The sequence below is a fragment of the Plecotus auritus genome (assembly GCF_963455305.1).
Source record: "Plecotus auritus genome assembly, chromosome: 4".
NCBI classification, from domain to species: Eukaryota; Metazoa; Chordata; class Mammalia; order Chiroptera; family Vespertilionidae; genus Plecotus; species Plecotus auritus.
In genome coordinates, this window is record NC_137775.1 from 85,417,499 (window position 1) to 85,434,746 (window position 17,248).

Here is a 17,248-nt window from a genome sequence, read left to right on the forward strand (position 1 = left end):
AAAAAACCTGATAAGAGTAATAATTCTATGTGGGCAGAGATTGTGTCTGCTTCATTCATTGCTTTATCCTCAACACAAAAACATACAAGAGATGCTCAATAATACTTTTTGATCGGATGAATAAACAATGACCTTTCTACCTCCTGATTTCCTCCTCCTCATTTCATTTTACAGGTTAATCTTCCTAAGCACAGCTCTCAGTATGCCTCCTGCTCAAAAACCTCCTAGTGCCTCAGAGCATATGGAATTAGGTGCAAGCTCAGTTATTTGATATACAAAACCCTGCATACATGGATGTTATCTTTTTTTCCAGCGCTATCTTACTTTTGCTTTCTCATACGCCAAGTGTATTGCTCACCAATTCCTGTATGAACTTCACACATACCTGTCTATGCCTTTGCTCACGCTGACTTCACTACTGTTCCTTTGTTTCCACTTGCCAACATGAAGGTCATATGCTACATCCCTCATGAAACTCAATGTGTCCCATAGCATGTGATTTTGTCCTCCTGGCACTTAACTCCTATACAGCCTTGTCCTGTAGTTATTTGTGTTCTAGGGGGTTACAGCCAGGCACAAGGTGTACAGGTACCTCCACAGCACTTGTTAGTGTCTCTTGCCCAAAGCACTTTCTAAAAAGAGTTTGCTGAATTAAAGTGAAATGATCTATTCTATAGGGCCAGGTAGATAGTTGCAGGACACTATTTAAGACTACATTACTAAAGGGACTGAGGTGTAGATTGTGAAAAATTAGAGAGGATATTCTAAATCCTATTTCCTTTTTTTGTTAATCCTCACCAGAGGAGGATATTTTTTCCATTAATTTTTTTTTTTTTTTTAGGAGAGTGGAAAGGAGGGGCGAGAGAGTGTGAGAGAGAGAAACATCAATGTGAGAGAGACACATCATTTAGTTGCTTCCTGAACGCACCCCACCAGGGTGAGGATTGAACCTGAAGCCCAGGTACAGCCCTTGGGTTCTCAGGCTGTCACTCTAATCACTGCTCAGGGCTTAAATCCTATTTCTAATTATTCTTTGCCCTGAAAGTTAAGAGGTCTCTAAAGTAAATATATTTTTGTGAGAGAGAACAGGGCTTTCTGGAAAAGTCGCTTTTATACAACTGTGTCACTTTGGTTAAAGCTCGGTGATTCCTTTACTTTGTAGCTAGTGAATTTCCATGATCTGAACCTCAAAAGTAAGAAAGACTTGAGCCAAAAGAAATAACATTTAATAGAAATCTCTGAACAAGATTCATATTAGAATTTCAAACAAGGACAGAGTTCCTAAGTTTCCGGAGGCAAATATGGGTGATTTAAAATTTCATCAAGGTGAGCATATTTTCCATCTAGTTTTTAACTCAACGTGGGCTGAGAAGTCTGGAAATTGCAGGAGCAATGATCTTTTTTGCACGATTTCCTGTGCCATGTAGGCACAGTGGGACAGTGTTCATAGGGTTAAACTTTGGGCCTTTGGGCACATTCAAATTCCGGAGTGAAGAATAAATGAAATGTGGTAAGTGGGATAAAGAATTCTAATAACTTCTCCTGGCCTAACATGTCAGATGTTCATATGAAATGATTCCTACAGACAGGAGAAATGGAAAGATAATAGACTTTATTGAGTATACATAAGCTGCCTGCCTTTCCACCACACCAGTATTCCCAGCAGGTGTCTTGATTTTGTTGTCTGTTGCTTCTCTCACCAGGTGGCCATGTTGATTTGTGCTGGCTTTCTGATTGCCTGGATTCCTTACGCAGTGGTCTCTGTGTGGTCAGCTTTTGGAAGGCCAGACTCCATCCCCATACAGCTCTCTGTGGTCCCAACCCTACTTGCAAAATCATCAGCAATGTACAACCCCATCATCTACCAGGTCATCGATTACAAACTTGCCTGTTGCCAAACTGGTGGTTTGAGAGCAACCAAGAAGAAATCTTTGGAAAACTTCAGGTAAAATTTCAGATGCTGGAAATGAGTGATACACTTTGGTTTCAGAATCCCATGGGGTTCAAGCCACTCCAATGTGCTTTCTACTTAGGCTTAGTGCTTATCACTTAGGAGTAGTATAGGAAGGGCTTTCTTTTCTTTTCTTTTTTTAAAATATATTTTATTGATTTTTACAGAGAGGAAGGGAGAGGGATAGAGAGTTAGAAACATCGATGAAAGAGAAACATCGATCAGCTGCCTCCTGCACACCCCCCACTGGGGATGTGCCGCAACCAAGGTACATGCCCTTGACCGGAATCAAACCTGGGACCCTTCAGTCTGCAGGCCGACCCTCCATCCACTGAGCCAAACCGGATAGGACAGGAGGGCTTTATTTCCTTCATCAAAATTCCTGAAATCAGATAATGATATATGTAGGAGATGATGACATGAGAGTGAAAAAAGTGATTCTGTTTTTTTTATATTTTACTTATTTTTCAATTAAAGTTTACAATCAATGTTATTCAGTGTTAGTTTCAGATGTACAGCATAATGGCTAGAAAATCATGTACTTTACAGAGCAGTCTCCACAAATGTTTCATGTACCCACATGGCCCCATTCATAGTTATCACAATATTACTGGCTATATTTCCTATGCTCTCATTTCCTATGCTCTGTTCTGTAACTGCCAATGTGTACTGCCTAATCCCTTTACCTTTTTCTGTTTTTGATTGTAGAGCAACTAAGATATGAAGCTGTGTTCATTTGAACAACCATTATGTATCACTCTTCCTTATCTAGGACCAAACCCATTTAACTCCAAGACTACGGTTCCACATGGCACTGATCCAAAATTAAGTTCTCACAACAGAAAAGATTCTCCTGTTTGGGACATTTCTATCACTAGCTAAGAGTATAAGATTTGGGCAGGCAAAAATAGGAGAGAAGGAAGATGGCATTTTCACTCTGCCAGGTTCTTTATTTTATTTTCACAAGAGCCCCATGTTATCCCTTCTCTTATCTTTTTCAGATAAGGAAACTGAGGTTAAGTGAGCTGCCCAAGTTTACCTAGGCAGGAAGTAGCAGAACAGGGATTTTAATTCAGGTCTATTGGGTTTCAAATTTCATTCTCATTGATCTATGCTGATTCTGCTTCATAATGAACAAGTGAGTTTGGGGATTCAGGACCATTTTCCCTAAAGGTTCAGGGTAGGTAAAGAGTTGAGGATTATAGGTGGCCTTCTGTGTCCAGTCAGGGCCAATCTCAGCAGTAGAATGTGGAATAGGTACCTGAATTTATGATCTGAGGTGAGGGCTATTGAGAAGGCCCCAGGTTCTCTGAGCCCACTTTTTTCTTACTTGAGGTCTAGTTATTTTTCAAAACTATTTTCTGCAAGTAAGTAGGAAACAGAAATGGGGGTGGGGGTAGAACTATGAGAAGATGGGGGTTTTTAATCTTGTTCTTTCACTGTGCTTAAGTGACCGATCTTTTGACCTTTTGTTTCCTCACCATGTAGGTACAGGATCAAATGAAAAAGATAAAATGAAAATACAAATAAAAGGAGGTGTTGTCATTTTTGCTATGGTACAGGGGAAGAAATGCACAATATGGAAGTAGAAGATCAGCATTTAAGATCGATTTTGCTATTTATAATAGGTCTAAAATTTGGGGGCAAATTAACAACTTAGAGCCCAGGATTGGAATGAGCTGATGGCCCTACTCATGTTCCTAAATTGTAAGAATTACACAAAAAGTACATGTCAAAAGGGCTAAGTAACGACTGCTAACCCTTCTCCTCCCCACCCCTTAGCCCCCCGCGCGCACACACACACACACACACACACACACACACACACACACACGCGCGCGTTGTTGGTGTTTAATGCCTTCTCTGTTGAATTGAAAAAAATTCAAACACTAAATGAAAATGCATCTATTTTGGAAGTAATAACACTTTTCCCTTATCAACTATTGATATTCTACTATGAATAAGGTAGAGAGAATACTTTTAATAGAGCAATTATGAGAGAAAATAATGGAACACTTCTTCTGAAGGAGATGGGAATTTGACAGGAAGGGCTGAAGGCAAATTTCATCTACCTCATAATTTTGCCTCAGATTGACTCTGTGTTCTGCACATTCACTCACAAGTGTGAGCAGCACATACATATTCAACACTCAAAAATGAAAAGACAGGAATTTATGTGGAAGAAAGTGGCTGAAATGTATTTGCTTTTAATGGAAGACCCTCTAGAGACATAGTTTGACTTCAAAGAAAAGAGCTAATGTGTTGAATATGAGTTAACTCATCCCCCCCGCAGCCCCAAAATCAACCTGATAAAGGAAAAAATATGTCCAAGACCCATTTTAGAAAGAGAGGGAGAGGGCGAGGGAGAAAGAGAATCACTGATGAGAAGCACAGATTGGCTGCCTTCTGCATACTGGGGATAGAGTCCTCAACCTGGTGTGTGCCCTGACCTGGAATAAAGCCCAAGATCTCTCAATGCACAGGTTGATGCTCAACCAACTGAGCCACATCAGCCAGGGTTCTTTTTATCTTTTTAATTCAACTCTCGTGCATATAATATTCATGGTAGTCAATGTTGATATGATGTGCGTATATATGAGTGCGTGTATATATGCAAATAAAATACATACTAAATTGCATTGTTCTTCTCTATCTAGGCTGCACACTATAACCACCGTCAGGGAGGCTTCTGCTGTGCTGGAAATCCATCAGGAGGTATGAAGATGGACACAACATCACATGGACACCATTAGTCACTTCTTTGCCTCTTCACTGCTGTTAATGTTTAATTGTGAACACACTTTTCTCTGTGTTATATTTTTATATTTTGTACACTTTTCCTCTCTCCTTAAACCAGGATTTACTGGGAAATATTCCAATGGTCAAAAGGAATCTAGATTATAAGATGCTGCTTAAGTAATATTACTAGGAAGAGTCTCCTTGGAATTCTCTTTTTATTAGTATTTTAAAACCTATTGTGATGCCAAACAGTGTTAAGTCTGAGATATGAAGAAACATGTTTAAAAGTTTTATTTATTAGGGTATTATTTAATTCCATTGCATCGTCATTGTTATTTCTTAAGGAAGGCAGTTTCTGGGGTTCAGGGAGGTGGGTGATCACTGGGATCCTGTGCTGGACCGTGGCTTTCACTGGTAGATGTTTCGATTCTCACAGCCACTCTCTTCTCATGCAGACAGAGGTTCCAAGTCTAATGGTAGAGATTCTACAAAGTCGTCCCCTGGGGAAATCAGTTTTGCCTTAATTCCCCCAAAGCTCTCTTGTATCTCAGAATTTGAGGACTGAAATAATTTGAGGAGTGATGATAATTTTACTGATGTGGGGTTTTCTCATTAAATTCTACATGCTAATATAGTGGGTGTAATAGGCCATTAGCAACTATAATTATTCCAGAAACAAATTTAGAGAAAATAACGATGTATGTGTCGTTTCATTGTTTGTTACCTTTATTCTTTCTTGTGTCTGTCTTTTGTTTTCAATAAATACCTTGTAAGGTTTACAGGTAATGAGCTACAGATAAAAATGAGAGAGAATTTCAAAGGCTGATAGATCCATGACTTTTAAGAGTTAATGAAAGGGCAGGCATGTAAATACTAGAGCCAAATTGGTCTTCAATTCACTGTCTATACTTGATCTTCTTTCCTAATCCAAGGAGTAGGGCCACCTATTTTAACTCCAGCCCTAGGGAGGTATTGTACAGGCTATCCTGCCCCATCCACCTCCTCCTTCTGCTTGAATCTAAGCCCTGCTCACCAATTCTGATCCTACCTTTCTGATCATATCTGGTGAGATAAGTGAAAAAGGAAAGAGAGAGACCCCTCTAGAGCCACTGATAATCTCTCCATTCTTTGCATTCAAGTATTTATAGAGAACTAGAGGCCCGGTGCACGAATTCGTGTCCCAGTGGGGTCCCTTGGCCTAGCCTGTGGGATTGGGCTGAAACCAGCTCTCTGACATCCTCCGAGGGGTCCTGGATTGTGAGAGGGCATAGGCCAGGCTGAGGGACCCACTAGTGCATGATCAGGGCCGGGGAGGGACGCAGGAGGTTGGCCAGCCGGGAGGGACCACGGGAGGGCTCCAAGGCATGTCCAGCCTGTCTCACTCAGTCCCAATCAGCCAGACCCCAGCAGCAAGCTAACCTACCTGTCAGAGCATCTTCCCCCTAGTGACTGACCAACTGGTTGACTGTCTGCCCCCTGATAGTCAGTGCACATCATAGCAAGCAGTTGAGTGTTCCTTAACATATCATTAGCATATTATGCTTTGATTGACTGAACCACCAACTGGATGACTGGACACTTAGTATATTAGGCTTTTATTATATAGGTTGGGGCCCTCCTCCAATGTTCAGCCCTGGTATATGGCACCTTCAAATTATTTGTGTTTTTTTTTTTTTTTCATTTTCTCTAGAGTTAGGGTGGGGGTGAGGAATGAGCTGATGTGGAGCAGTAGTTTAAGATTAGTACTGAATAGATGTGTGTGTAAAACAGACTTTATGATTACAGCAAGAGAAGGGACAATTCTGCCTGGGGCTTGGGAGTGCTTACCAAGTCTGGAGAAAAGAGGTGGAATTGTCATGAGAATAGAGAGGCAAGGGACTTTTAGGCAGAGTGTAAAGTACAGAGGTGTGAAATCATGTGGGGCCACAGGTTGACGGGACAAAGATGCAGAGCACAGAGTCTCTGCCTATGTCTGCACCCAAACTCAGTGCCTTCGGCAAGCCTGTGAAATGAGAATAGTAACAACTGTTCATTCACAGAACTGTAAGGCTTAAATGGCATAAAAAACACCATGATTGAGGAAGTACCCCCTACATATGAGCAATTGCTATAAATATTATTAAGGTGGGTGCTGGTGGTCAGAGGTGGGGCTGGAAATGGTAGTTAGGCAAGGCCATATCAGACACAAGGGGCTTTGTTTATACTGTTATATGAATTTTACCTTGAACATAATGGAGAGACCCTGTGGGATTTTAGGCAGGAGAAGAGAGATGAGATTTATAATTTTGAGAAAGATTAGTCTTATGGCAGTGTGGAGGGTAGATGGTAATGAGTGGGGGTGGGGTTCAAGATTAGAGGTCAGGAGATCAGTTAGGTGGCTTCATCAAGAACTTACAATTTATGAGAGTCTGAATTAAGGAATGGTAATAGAAATGGAGATGAGAATATAGGTTTACAGTATTTTCAGAAGAAGGAAATCTTGGTCATTGATTACATGTGAGATGAAGGAGTCAAGGATGAAAAGGGGCCTCTGCTTAGGAAACAGTGAGGATAAGGGTGTCCACAGAAGGGAAAATGCAGGCAAGGGAGTGGGATGGGACAAACAATTCCTTACATTTGAGATTTGTTGAGCACAGAGTTTCCACAACACAGGTGAAGCTATTTAAAATAGGAGTTAAAAATAATCTAAAATCATACCTAAGATAGAAGGAGTATAGAGTTTGGGAGTTAAGCAGGTAGGACAAGACTGTTAAGGGACACTTTGCCATTTCAGCCAATCTGAAGGAAATAAAGTGAATGCATTTTTGTTTGTTTTGTTTTTTTGTTTTGTTTTTGTTTTTGAGGAAGTGTTAATGGAAGTGAATGATGGAAGGAAGAAGAAGAGGGGACATTCAGAGTAATGTTGCTTTGTCTATAAGGTAGAATTTAATAGACATTGCATAGAAGTCCCTGAAGGTAGACCATATGCTGTGTTTTATTAGCTCTTTAACTAGAATGTGTTCTTTTACATATCTTTAAAAAGCATGCTTAAGAAAGGACTAGCATAGTTATGGAATGTTGAATGGGGGGATGGAGTTAAATACTAGGAGTCTTGGGGGGAAAAATCAAAAATTAATTTCTGTTTCCAATTTGAAAATCATGATTTAAAAAGTGATCTTCCATGCTCTGGTTTATTTTATTTATTTATTTTGTAAGATTCTGGGAGCTGGGAGGTACCAGAATTGTTAACAGAATTGATAGGGAAGGAGGGAGCTGGTTCTTTGAGTAGATGGAGAAAAAAAGATTGGTTCTTGAGGGTGGCTTTTCATACACCAGGCTGTCCTTATCCAGGGGCTTCCAATGATTTCAGAAAGTTCTGTGTAGTCCCCAAACACTTCTACAAATTCAATTTAAGTTTAATTTAGTTTAAAAGAAGGTATATTACCTTGGTGTGCTGGTGGGTTTGTGTGTGACATAGGCTTTAAAACCTTGAACAGACACTATGTTCTCCTTTAGGGTCTCATAAAAGGTCCAGTGCCTGGCATGGGAAGGGTATGATTCAGGAAGTACTTAGAAGCATGTGATAAAATATTAAATAGAGAATGTAAAATCCTAGATCTTTGATTTATTCTATATTTTAAATTCATTTGCTTCTACTGACCTCAGTTTAAAAATGACCTGTCTCATTAATGAAAGAATGAATATATAAATTTGTGAAATGGGAATTAAGAATAGAAATGCCCTATTAATTTGAAAGATTGGATTTCAAAGTCATAATAAAATCTAAATATATTTTTCTTTTTCCAAGTAAAGTGAAGCAATCTATAATAATAAAAGTATAATATGCAAATTGACCAAACAGCAGAACGACCTTCTGGATGACCTTTTGGACAAAACCGGGGTTGTGAGGGCCTACCCTTGCACAAATTTCATGCATCGGGCCTCTAGTAGGGATATATTATATAGTAAAACCTAGTTATTTGAGTCTTAGAAATGTATTTGCCTCAGGATTTAAGCATCATACTTATTTGATCTAAAATGGTAACTAATTTTTTTGTCTTATTTATTTTTTTCTTGAAAAACACATTGACACATTTAATGAGCTTTAGAAATATGAACCCCAAAGGCACCAATGGGAATGCTTCTCCATTAAGTTAGGGCAAATGAGGGAGGAAGGAGGAGGAGAGGGAGAGAGGAAGAGAATGGGAATTAGCTGAAAAATACTGAAGGGATCACTGATGCCTGTGTAACAAAATGTCTTAAAGACTACAGAAATGTCCCGGATGTTTTATACAGAGTGAAGATGTATTTGTGTCATTATAGAAAAAAAAAAGGTTAGTGAAAGTAGTATCAGTTTTGATTTAATAACTAATTTTGTAGAGAGAGAGGCAGGCCTTTTGCCCAGAAGACCAAAGAGTTGACCATTCTGCACTCCTCTTTTGAAAAGAGGGCAGATAAGAATCAATGTAAGAGCTCTAGGAGAGGTGGTGAGAAAATACATTGGAGGACATCCCCAATCTCAAACCATTAGCTTCCACCACATAGAAAAACCACTGGTCACCACTGTGATCTTGAATTATTTTTTAAGGTTATATAACTTTCAACATATATCTTTATTAGGTTATGAAACTTTGTGGAGTATATTCTGAAAATAATTTTACCCAATAGATTTAAATCAAAATTTTAAAGTACTTTTCTCAGTTCTTTGAATGTGCTTTTCTTAATGCCAGATGAATGAGATACTTAGAAATCATGTGTAGGGACCAGTTTGACTATAGACTACTAGTGACGCAGTGCACAGATTCGTGCACATTCAAAGGAAATTAATCAGAAGGTGGCCATCAGGGTGGGACTGGGCAAGATGGGCTGGACACACCCTGGAGCCAACCTTCCAAGGTCCCTCCCTGGTGTCTGTGGAGTGAGCGGGGTCCCTCTGGCAGGTGGCATCCCTTGGCCTGGCCTGTGAGGATCAGGCTGAAACCAGCTCTCCAACATCCTCCAAGGGGTCCCGGAGTGCAAGAGGGCACTCTTCAGATTTGCTGTCATACAGGGTGTGGAACACAAACACAAGTGTGCAGTACACCAGATTCGGGGACAACAGTGCCCAGCAACAACATAACCCACGGCCAAAGGTGGAATCACGCAGCCCCACGAGGAATCGGGATCCTTCCTCTCTGGTTTCAGGGTGTGTCACCCAAGAACCGCTGCTGTCAAGTCACTGCAGCTCGATAGCTCCTGCATTGAGCGTCTTCCCCCTGGTGGTCAGTGTGCCTCATAGTGACCAGTTGGACAGTCGGACACATAGCATATTAGCCTTTTATATATGTAGATATGTATATATACAGTTTATACATATACTTCATATGTATAAAACTCATATATATGACAGCCTCTAAAATAGACAGACATGTTATATACATTACATGAAACATATTTGAGAGCAAAAATCAATCCAGGCTGTATTTTGTTATACATACATATACATGCATTATTATTGGTTTTGGTTTATTTTGGTTAAAACAGTCAAATATATATAGGCAAATATTGCATACACTCATTCAGTTTTGATTTCAGGAAACTTTTATTAAGTGTCTGTAGTATACCCTATTATTGGGAGATACAAAAGGAAGGGAGGATGTGCTCTCAGTTTTTTAAGAATTTGGGGGTTTAGGCAAAGTCTTGACCTTTATCTATAGTGTACTAGTAAATGGCTTTAATGGTAGTAATTTTTATTTTTATTTATTAATTTTTTTATTGATTTCAGAGAGGAAGGGAGAGAGAAACCAGTGATGAGAGATAATCATCGATCAGCTTCCCCTACTGGGGATTGAGCCCGCAACCCAGGCATGTGCCCTGACCTGGAATCAAACTGTGATCTCCTGGTTCATAAGTTGACTTTCAACCACTGAGCCACACTGGCTGGGCAATGGAGTAATTTTTAGATGGGGCTCTTTAGACACCAGTAAGTTTACTTTGATGGGATACTTTGAGAAACTGCAAAATGTCACGACAGATCTTGGGAACTGATTTGCATATTTGTCTATGTGCTGGGATGAGGAAAGAAATATAGGGCTTCCACCAAATCCTCCAGAGCAGAATTCATTCCGGGGCAATGCTTAGTTTGAGCATAAGAAAAGTTCACGAGTCCATATTCTTTTCCAGGATTCAACAAGTTTTGGCTGGCTGCGTGATTTAGGCCACCGTGAATTACACATTTTCTCCCAAACCATTACAAGGACATCAGGGAGGCAGTGCAGTACGGAAGTACAGATTAGTTGCTGAGTTAGCCAGACCTGATCTCAAACTCAGGCTCTGCCATTTACCAGCGATGCTGGCGTGGATAAATTACTTGATCACTCAGTCCTCAGTTCCTGGCTGTGAAACAGTAACAGCCTTACCTCATTAAAATTTGGTATGAGCAATTTGAGTAAAATTTGTATGTTTCTTAGGACAGTCTGCACTCATTGAAAGTATAGCATCAAAGAAAGTATACCATACAGCTATCATTATCATCTTATTTGAAGAACCATAGGATTATTCCAAATGGGTTCTGTTAACTCTTTTCTAAAGGTGGTAGGAGAGTGTTCTTCAAGAAGCCTGGCCACTGTAGACCTGGGAGATGTCCCAACTGTTTAAGAAGTTGAGAAGCATGACACTGAGCTCCTGTGGGAGTGGCCACTGGTGAATCTGCCACAGGGAGCTGCCAGTGTCAGGGACTGCCACCTTGGAAAAGGCTTGCCCTTTTGAGCCATGGCTGGGGACAGCTGGAAGTACATGAGGCCAAGAGAGTAGAGGTTTGCTGTATGCCAGTGGGAGTTTTCCTGGGAATAGAAGGGAGCCAGAGTACCTTGTCTAGTTAGCTCTAATTGAAGGGTCAAGATCATCAGCCTTTTGTAGATACTTTGCTGAGAATCCTATAATTTCCCACCATCGATCTCTGTAGGGAAAGAGTCAGAATCATAAATTATCTTTGGGGTTCAAGCTAGTTACAGAAATTCACCAATAGTTACCTGGCCCTATGGTTCCAAGATAGAGAGTATATTTAAAGCAGAGAAGATTCCATTTTGAAGGCTTGTCTAGGATTTTTAACCTGCTACTGTCTATGTATGGTGCTGTATACATTGTGGCCCAAATCCTTGTTGCCCAGAGTGTAGTCTTTAGACCTAGAGCCTGGCTATTTCTTCGAAGCTGGTTGGGTACACAGAACTTGGGCTTCAACCCGGACCTACTGAATCAGAATCTGCAGTTTACAAGATGATTTGCATGTCCATTAAAGTTGATTAAGTCAATGGATGTTAAAACTAATATGGTTACGAGTGTTTCCTTAATTGGGTGTGGTAACAAGCAGAACTTGTCTGAGTAATAGTGACCCAGCCAATGGGCTGCTGGCGCAAGAGCAGGAAATTGGTCACTTGAAGGTATCCCTGGGTATATATGGGTAAAATACACATATTTTATGAACAAACTCGGAGGGTCCCTATATGCAATGACTATAGTGTCTCATTTCTCTGGCATGGTTAAGGAAATTAGGTTCAAAGTAACTGAGAAAAGTGCTTCAAAATATGAGTTTTCTCTGAGAAGAACACTCTCTAAGCTGTGCCTCCTTTTTATATCCACAAAAACTCAGGACAACAGTACAATATGATACCAGGTGTCTCGGGGGAGAGCTCTGATAAGACTGGCTCCTATGGTAGTCTGGGGGCAAGGGCCCATCCTTCTCCCCAAGAAACCAGAGGAGGGGAAGGAAGGCTGTTGGGTAAAGCAGCATATTCCTCACACACAGCAGTATTGGTGGGGACTGACTGCTCAGAGCTAACTTGCTCAGAAAGAAGTATATGTTTCCTTGATACTAAAAGTTACACTCTTGTATTTCCCATTTTGAAAGAGTCTTTCACTCGTAACACCCACCCTCCTCACATAACACACAGACCCAAATGAACAAAATCTAATTTTGTGACAGGAACAAAAAAAAAGCATCTGATTCATTTTGAAAAATGAGCCAATTTGGCAGCAACATGTGGGATTTCTCCAAACTGCCTAGGATTAAATCTGAAGCTACAAATTTTGACATTTCATCCATGTCGAAGCAAAGCCACGTGTGAGCCCAGACTTATAAAAAGCTTTAAAGCACTGGAAGTGAGGAATAACAGCCTGAAGGCTGCGAGTCGGTCTCAGCAGTCCCAGTCAGTGGGGAAACTGGAAGTCTTCTCTATATATAGGGCCCGGCCTGAGCACTGTACAAACACTTCCAAGCTAGAGTTTTGCAGTCACTTGCTGGCAAGGCCTTCATCCAAAAGAGAACCTAATTCTGCAGTTGAGCCTGAATGTGGGGCATGGAGGAGGTTTAGGTTAGGGTAGAGATGAAACCAGACACTCTCCAAAGATGATACCTCTCCAAAGAAGGGGAAGATGCCTCAAGGTGAGAGAATTCCCCCACCCATTTCTTTGGAGACTTTTCCTGTTATCGTTAGCTGAGACAGCTGGACAGATACCCATGAGGAGTTTGCAATGGAAGGTGTGAGCTGGGAGTATGACAGTCTGGAAATCAGCATTCAGGTCAGCCTGGGAGTCAGGAGACCAGGTAAGTGCTGTAAGAAGCAACCGACTCAAAGTAGTTTGTTACAAGTGTCAAAACCTGGGGAGTGTATTCTTTAGACCTAAATCCTGGGTATTTCTTTGGAGCTGGTTAGGTACACAGAACTTGGGCCTCAACCCTGACCTACTGAATCAGAATCTGCAATTTTACAAGGTGATTTGCATGTCCATCAAATTTGGCCTAGTCAGTGGTTATGTTACAGAAATACACCAATAGTTAAGATTGATGTGGATATGAAATCGGATGTGGTAACAATTAGTACCCCAGCCAACGGGCAGCTGGTGTAAAAGCAGGGAGCTGGGGTCAAGTGGGTAAGGCAGAATTGAGAGGGAGATTGGAGCTACACTGAGAGAGTGAAAGAGCAAGAGAATTTCCTGTCTCATGCTGAGTTGAAGCAGCCACTTCTGGTCCAGGCCTTGCAGGTAGACACATATGTTTGGAGGATCTAATACGCTGAGGGGACTATGTGAGCAGAGGAGATAATGACTTCTTCTGGGGAAACTCTACAAAATATATTTGCTTGCAAAAGTGGATATAAAAAGGAGGCAGACATTCATTTAAAAATGTGTTTATTTATAGTTAGCTCCTGGAAAAAATACCAGAGGTAATTAAATCATTCTACTAACAAATTAGCATCACAAGCACCATGGCTAGAACACATAGCTGTTGCCTCACCCCTTGGTCACCATTAATTTCCTAGTTTGTGGTATAAATGCCATGACTAGCTAATCAGATAGTGCTGAGGGAAATATATATATATATATATATATATATATATATATATATATATATATATACACACACACACATATATATACATATATATGTGTGTGTGTGTATATATATATTATAAGTACCAATATGATCCGGGAGGGAAGAAATAGAGTGATTTATTACATATTCAGCAGTTTAGTAGCTTGGTTTCATTTGATGTCATCTTAATTTAATTTAGCATGATTATTAATTAACATAATTTATCATGTAAATGAAGAGTGGTGGGAAATCACTTGAGATCATGAGTCTCAGACTCTAGCCCATTTTGTATTGATTCCAGTTAATACAAATAGGTGAGATGTATTCTTATTATAGGGGGAGCTACATGATTGAAAGGTTATATGAAAGGTCAAAACTTGAATCACATACCAGATAGTAAATTTCTCCAAGGAAAGTAATAACAGCTGCAATAATATTAAGTTTAACCTCTGCAAACATTGTTCTAGTGCAGAGGCCAGCAAACTCCAGTCCTCAGGTCAAATCAGACCCACTGCCTGTTTTTGTAAATAAAGTTTTATTGGGACACAACCACACTCATTGGTTTACATATTGTCTATGGCTGCTTCACCAACCTGCTCAAATTCACACAGCTTGTCAGTGGAAGAGCTGGGTTTCCATCTCTTTCTGGCTGCCTTAAAAGCCTGTGCCTCTGACTACTGTAGGGACTGACAGATATTTATTCTGTGTTTAGATTTTATCCTGCTTGCTTTAGCATCCTGTTCTAGGTTTCTTATAGTAATTCTACTCCCTTGCCTGATTTACAAGCGGAATGTGAAATAAATAATTTCTAGTCCATTTTTGTTATATGGGGACAAGTCATATGGGCATGTGTTGAGGTGATGCAAGTGAGAGCAAATTCAAGTAAACATTATTTAACAAGTGCTTCCTATAGAGGAGGCTAGACAAAAAATAAGGCCTGCTACTTATATGAAAAGAGATTATTATCTGGTGGAAAACGAGATGAGTAAGCAGATGATTTCAAAACATCGTAAGAAGTGCTATGATAGAGGTGGCACAGGGAGCTGTAAGAGCATATAAGGCTTCTCCTAAACCAGATTTGTACGTAAAGGAGATGGGACCCCGGACATTCCTGGAAGAGGAAATCCCTGTGAGGAGTTGGATGGAAGGAATTGCTGGGAGGCTCTCTAAAACCTGACAGGGCTTTGTGAGGAAGGGCACACCATATGTGGAAGGGCACAGTGTGTTGTGAAGTCTCTGAGAACTATTGGGAACAGATGACCTCCACCAGGTAGGAGAAAGTTAGACTGTGCCGATGAATAGGGAGCAGATCCAAGAGGGCCTTATAGGTTAGTCTTAGGAGGTTGCATTTCATTCTAGGTAATATGTAGGCATAAAGACAAAGACATGGGTTGGGAGAGTGTTGCAGATATGATAGACAAGAAAGGAGTTCTGAACTAGAATAGTTCCCATTAGAATATCCAGGAAGGAAAGGGATGAGATACATCTGGAAAGTTCAAATTTGCAGAACGAATTACATCTGGAAAAAGGGAGAAAGGAATTCCCAGAGAAACTGTATAATGTCCATCCCAATTCCTAATGCATGTCCTTCTGGCATAGGTATGTGTGGTATGATTAGGATCTAAATGTAGTTTTGGAATCTTTCCATTTACAGGAAGTTTGCTTCTTTCTGAAGCTCATTTTTACTTCTTAACAATGTGAATAACAAAATTATGGGTTGAGAAGAGTGCCTCTAAAGTGCTCAGGTAGTGTCTGGCCATACTGGAAAGGTAGCTTACAAATGTTAGTTCTCTGATCTCACCTCCCATTCCCACCCTATTAGAAGAAAACTAATTAGCAAAGAATATCAAAATAATGAGGCACCCTAGGAATATTGAAGTCAATTATGTTAGCTAAATATCCCATCTACACTAATAAAAGAGAAATATGCAAATTAACCATATCTCCATGATGCTCACCAGCCAATCAGGCATGTGTATGCAAATTAACCCAACAAAATGGCAGGCTAATTTGCATACACAGGCACGGCACTAAGACTGAAGGCTCCGCCTGAGCGAAGACTGAAGACTGAAGACTGAAGACTAAGACTGAAGACTGAAGGCTCCGCTGCGGCCAGAGCCAAACCTGAATGCTGAAGGCTTGGCTCTGCTGAAGGCTGAAGGCTTGGCTCTGCTGCGGCCCGGGTCCCAGGTGCCAGAGGAAAACTGTTGCTGGCAGCCAGGGGAAGGAAGGCCTATTGCACGAATCTTCGTGCAACGGGCCTCTAGTTCTAGTATAATGGTAGAGTTACCAACTATAGTGTTAGAAACCTGGGCTTTCAACATCCTCCAATGCATCCCTCAGTCTGAGTAAGGGACTCACTTATTACAGAACTTGGGCTTTTGAAAGCTGGTCTGTACATAGTGCTGGCTAAAGGAGGTCAGACTGCATCTCAATCTGGGGTAACTGCACCCCTTATCTGTAATTTGACTTGTTCTCTTATAGATGAAATGCTGGGCAGAGGCAAGTGTGAATTGGTGAAAATATATTTTTCTATAACTGACAAAGCAACGCAAAAGATTCTTCTACTAATAGGAAGGGTCATCTGATTAGGAGGGAGGGTTTGGTCCTGATGCCTTTACTCAGTATCTGAGCACCTCTCTGGGGTTTCAGGCCAACTCCAATTTCAGTGAGGATAGTGTGGGCTTTCTATGTTCAGAAGGTGCCCACTCATTACAGTTCATGTGTAGGTGCTTGCCCCGTCCCAGGTTCAGGTTCCCAGATGTGGGTCCCATGTAGTCAGAAACTGCCCAATTCTTGCAATTAAATTACTTCCTCCTCTTTTTTTCTTGCTTAAGGATCTTGGGAACACCCCTATTAGAAGTCTGAGGGGAATAAGAAGTCAAAGTGGGGCAACTTGAATCAATATTTTGCAAAAAGAAGACTGGAAACCCATTATTACTATAATTCAGTAGAATAGATTTCTTTCATTTTTTCTTACTTGGACTATACAATAGAAACAAATAAGAAGTGTTACTTTAATTTCAAGGCTAACTCTTAGGTGAAGAAGGTCATTATGCATGGCCAGAGAGAGAGTGGAAACAAGAAATTTAGAGGATGGAAACAAACTTAAGCACCTTATAAATTTTGAGTGGATTGTAAACACACAAGAGATTAATAAAATCAGTCCACTAAGAGACTATGAAATGTTCTCCTTAGGAAATGACTAATGCATGAACACAAATCTTGGT

At 40.5% G+C, this 17,248-nt stretch overlaps 1 protein-coding gene across 1 annotated transcript in view; it reads left to right on the forward strand.

Moving 5' to 3' along the window:
* Positions 1-4,672, forward strand: part of OPN5 (opsin 5) — a gene marked incomplete at both ends in the record, with an annotated part of 23,949 nt that extends 19,277 nt beyond the window's left edge. The window contains 2 exons of the mRNA XM_080665114.1: positions 1,704-1,945; positions 4,609-4,672. Coding sequence (XP_080521240.1) covers positions 1,704-1,945; positions 4,609-4,672 — 306 coding nt within the window. The remainder of the gene's footprint in view (positions 1-1,703; positions 1,946-4,608) is intronic.
* Between the last annotated feature and the right edge of the window lie 12,576 nt (positions 4,673-17,248).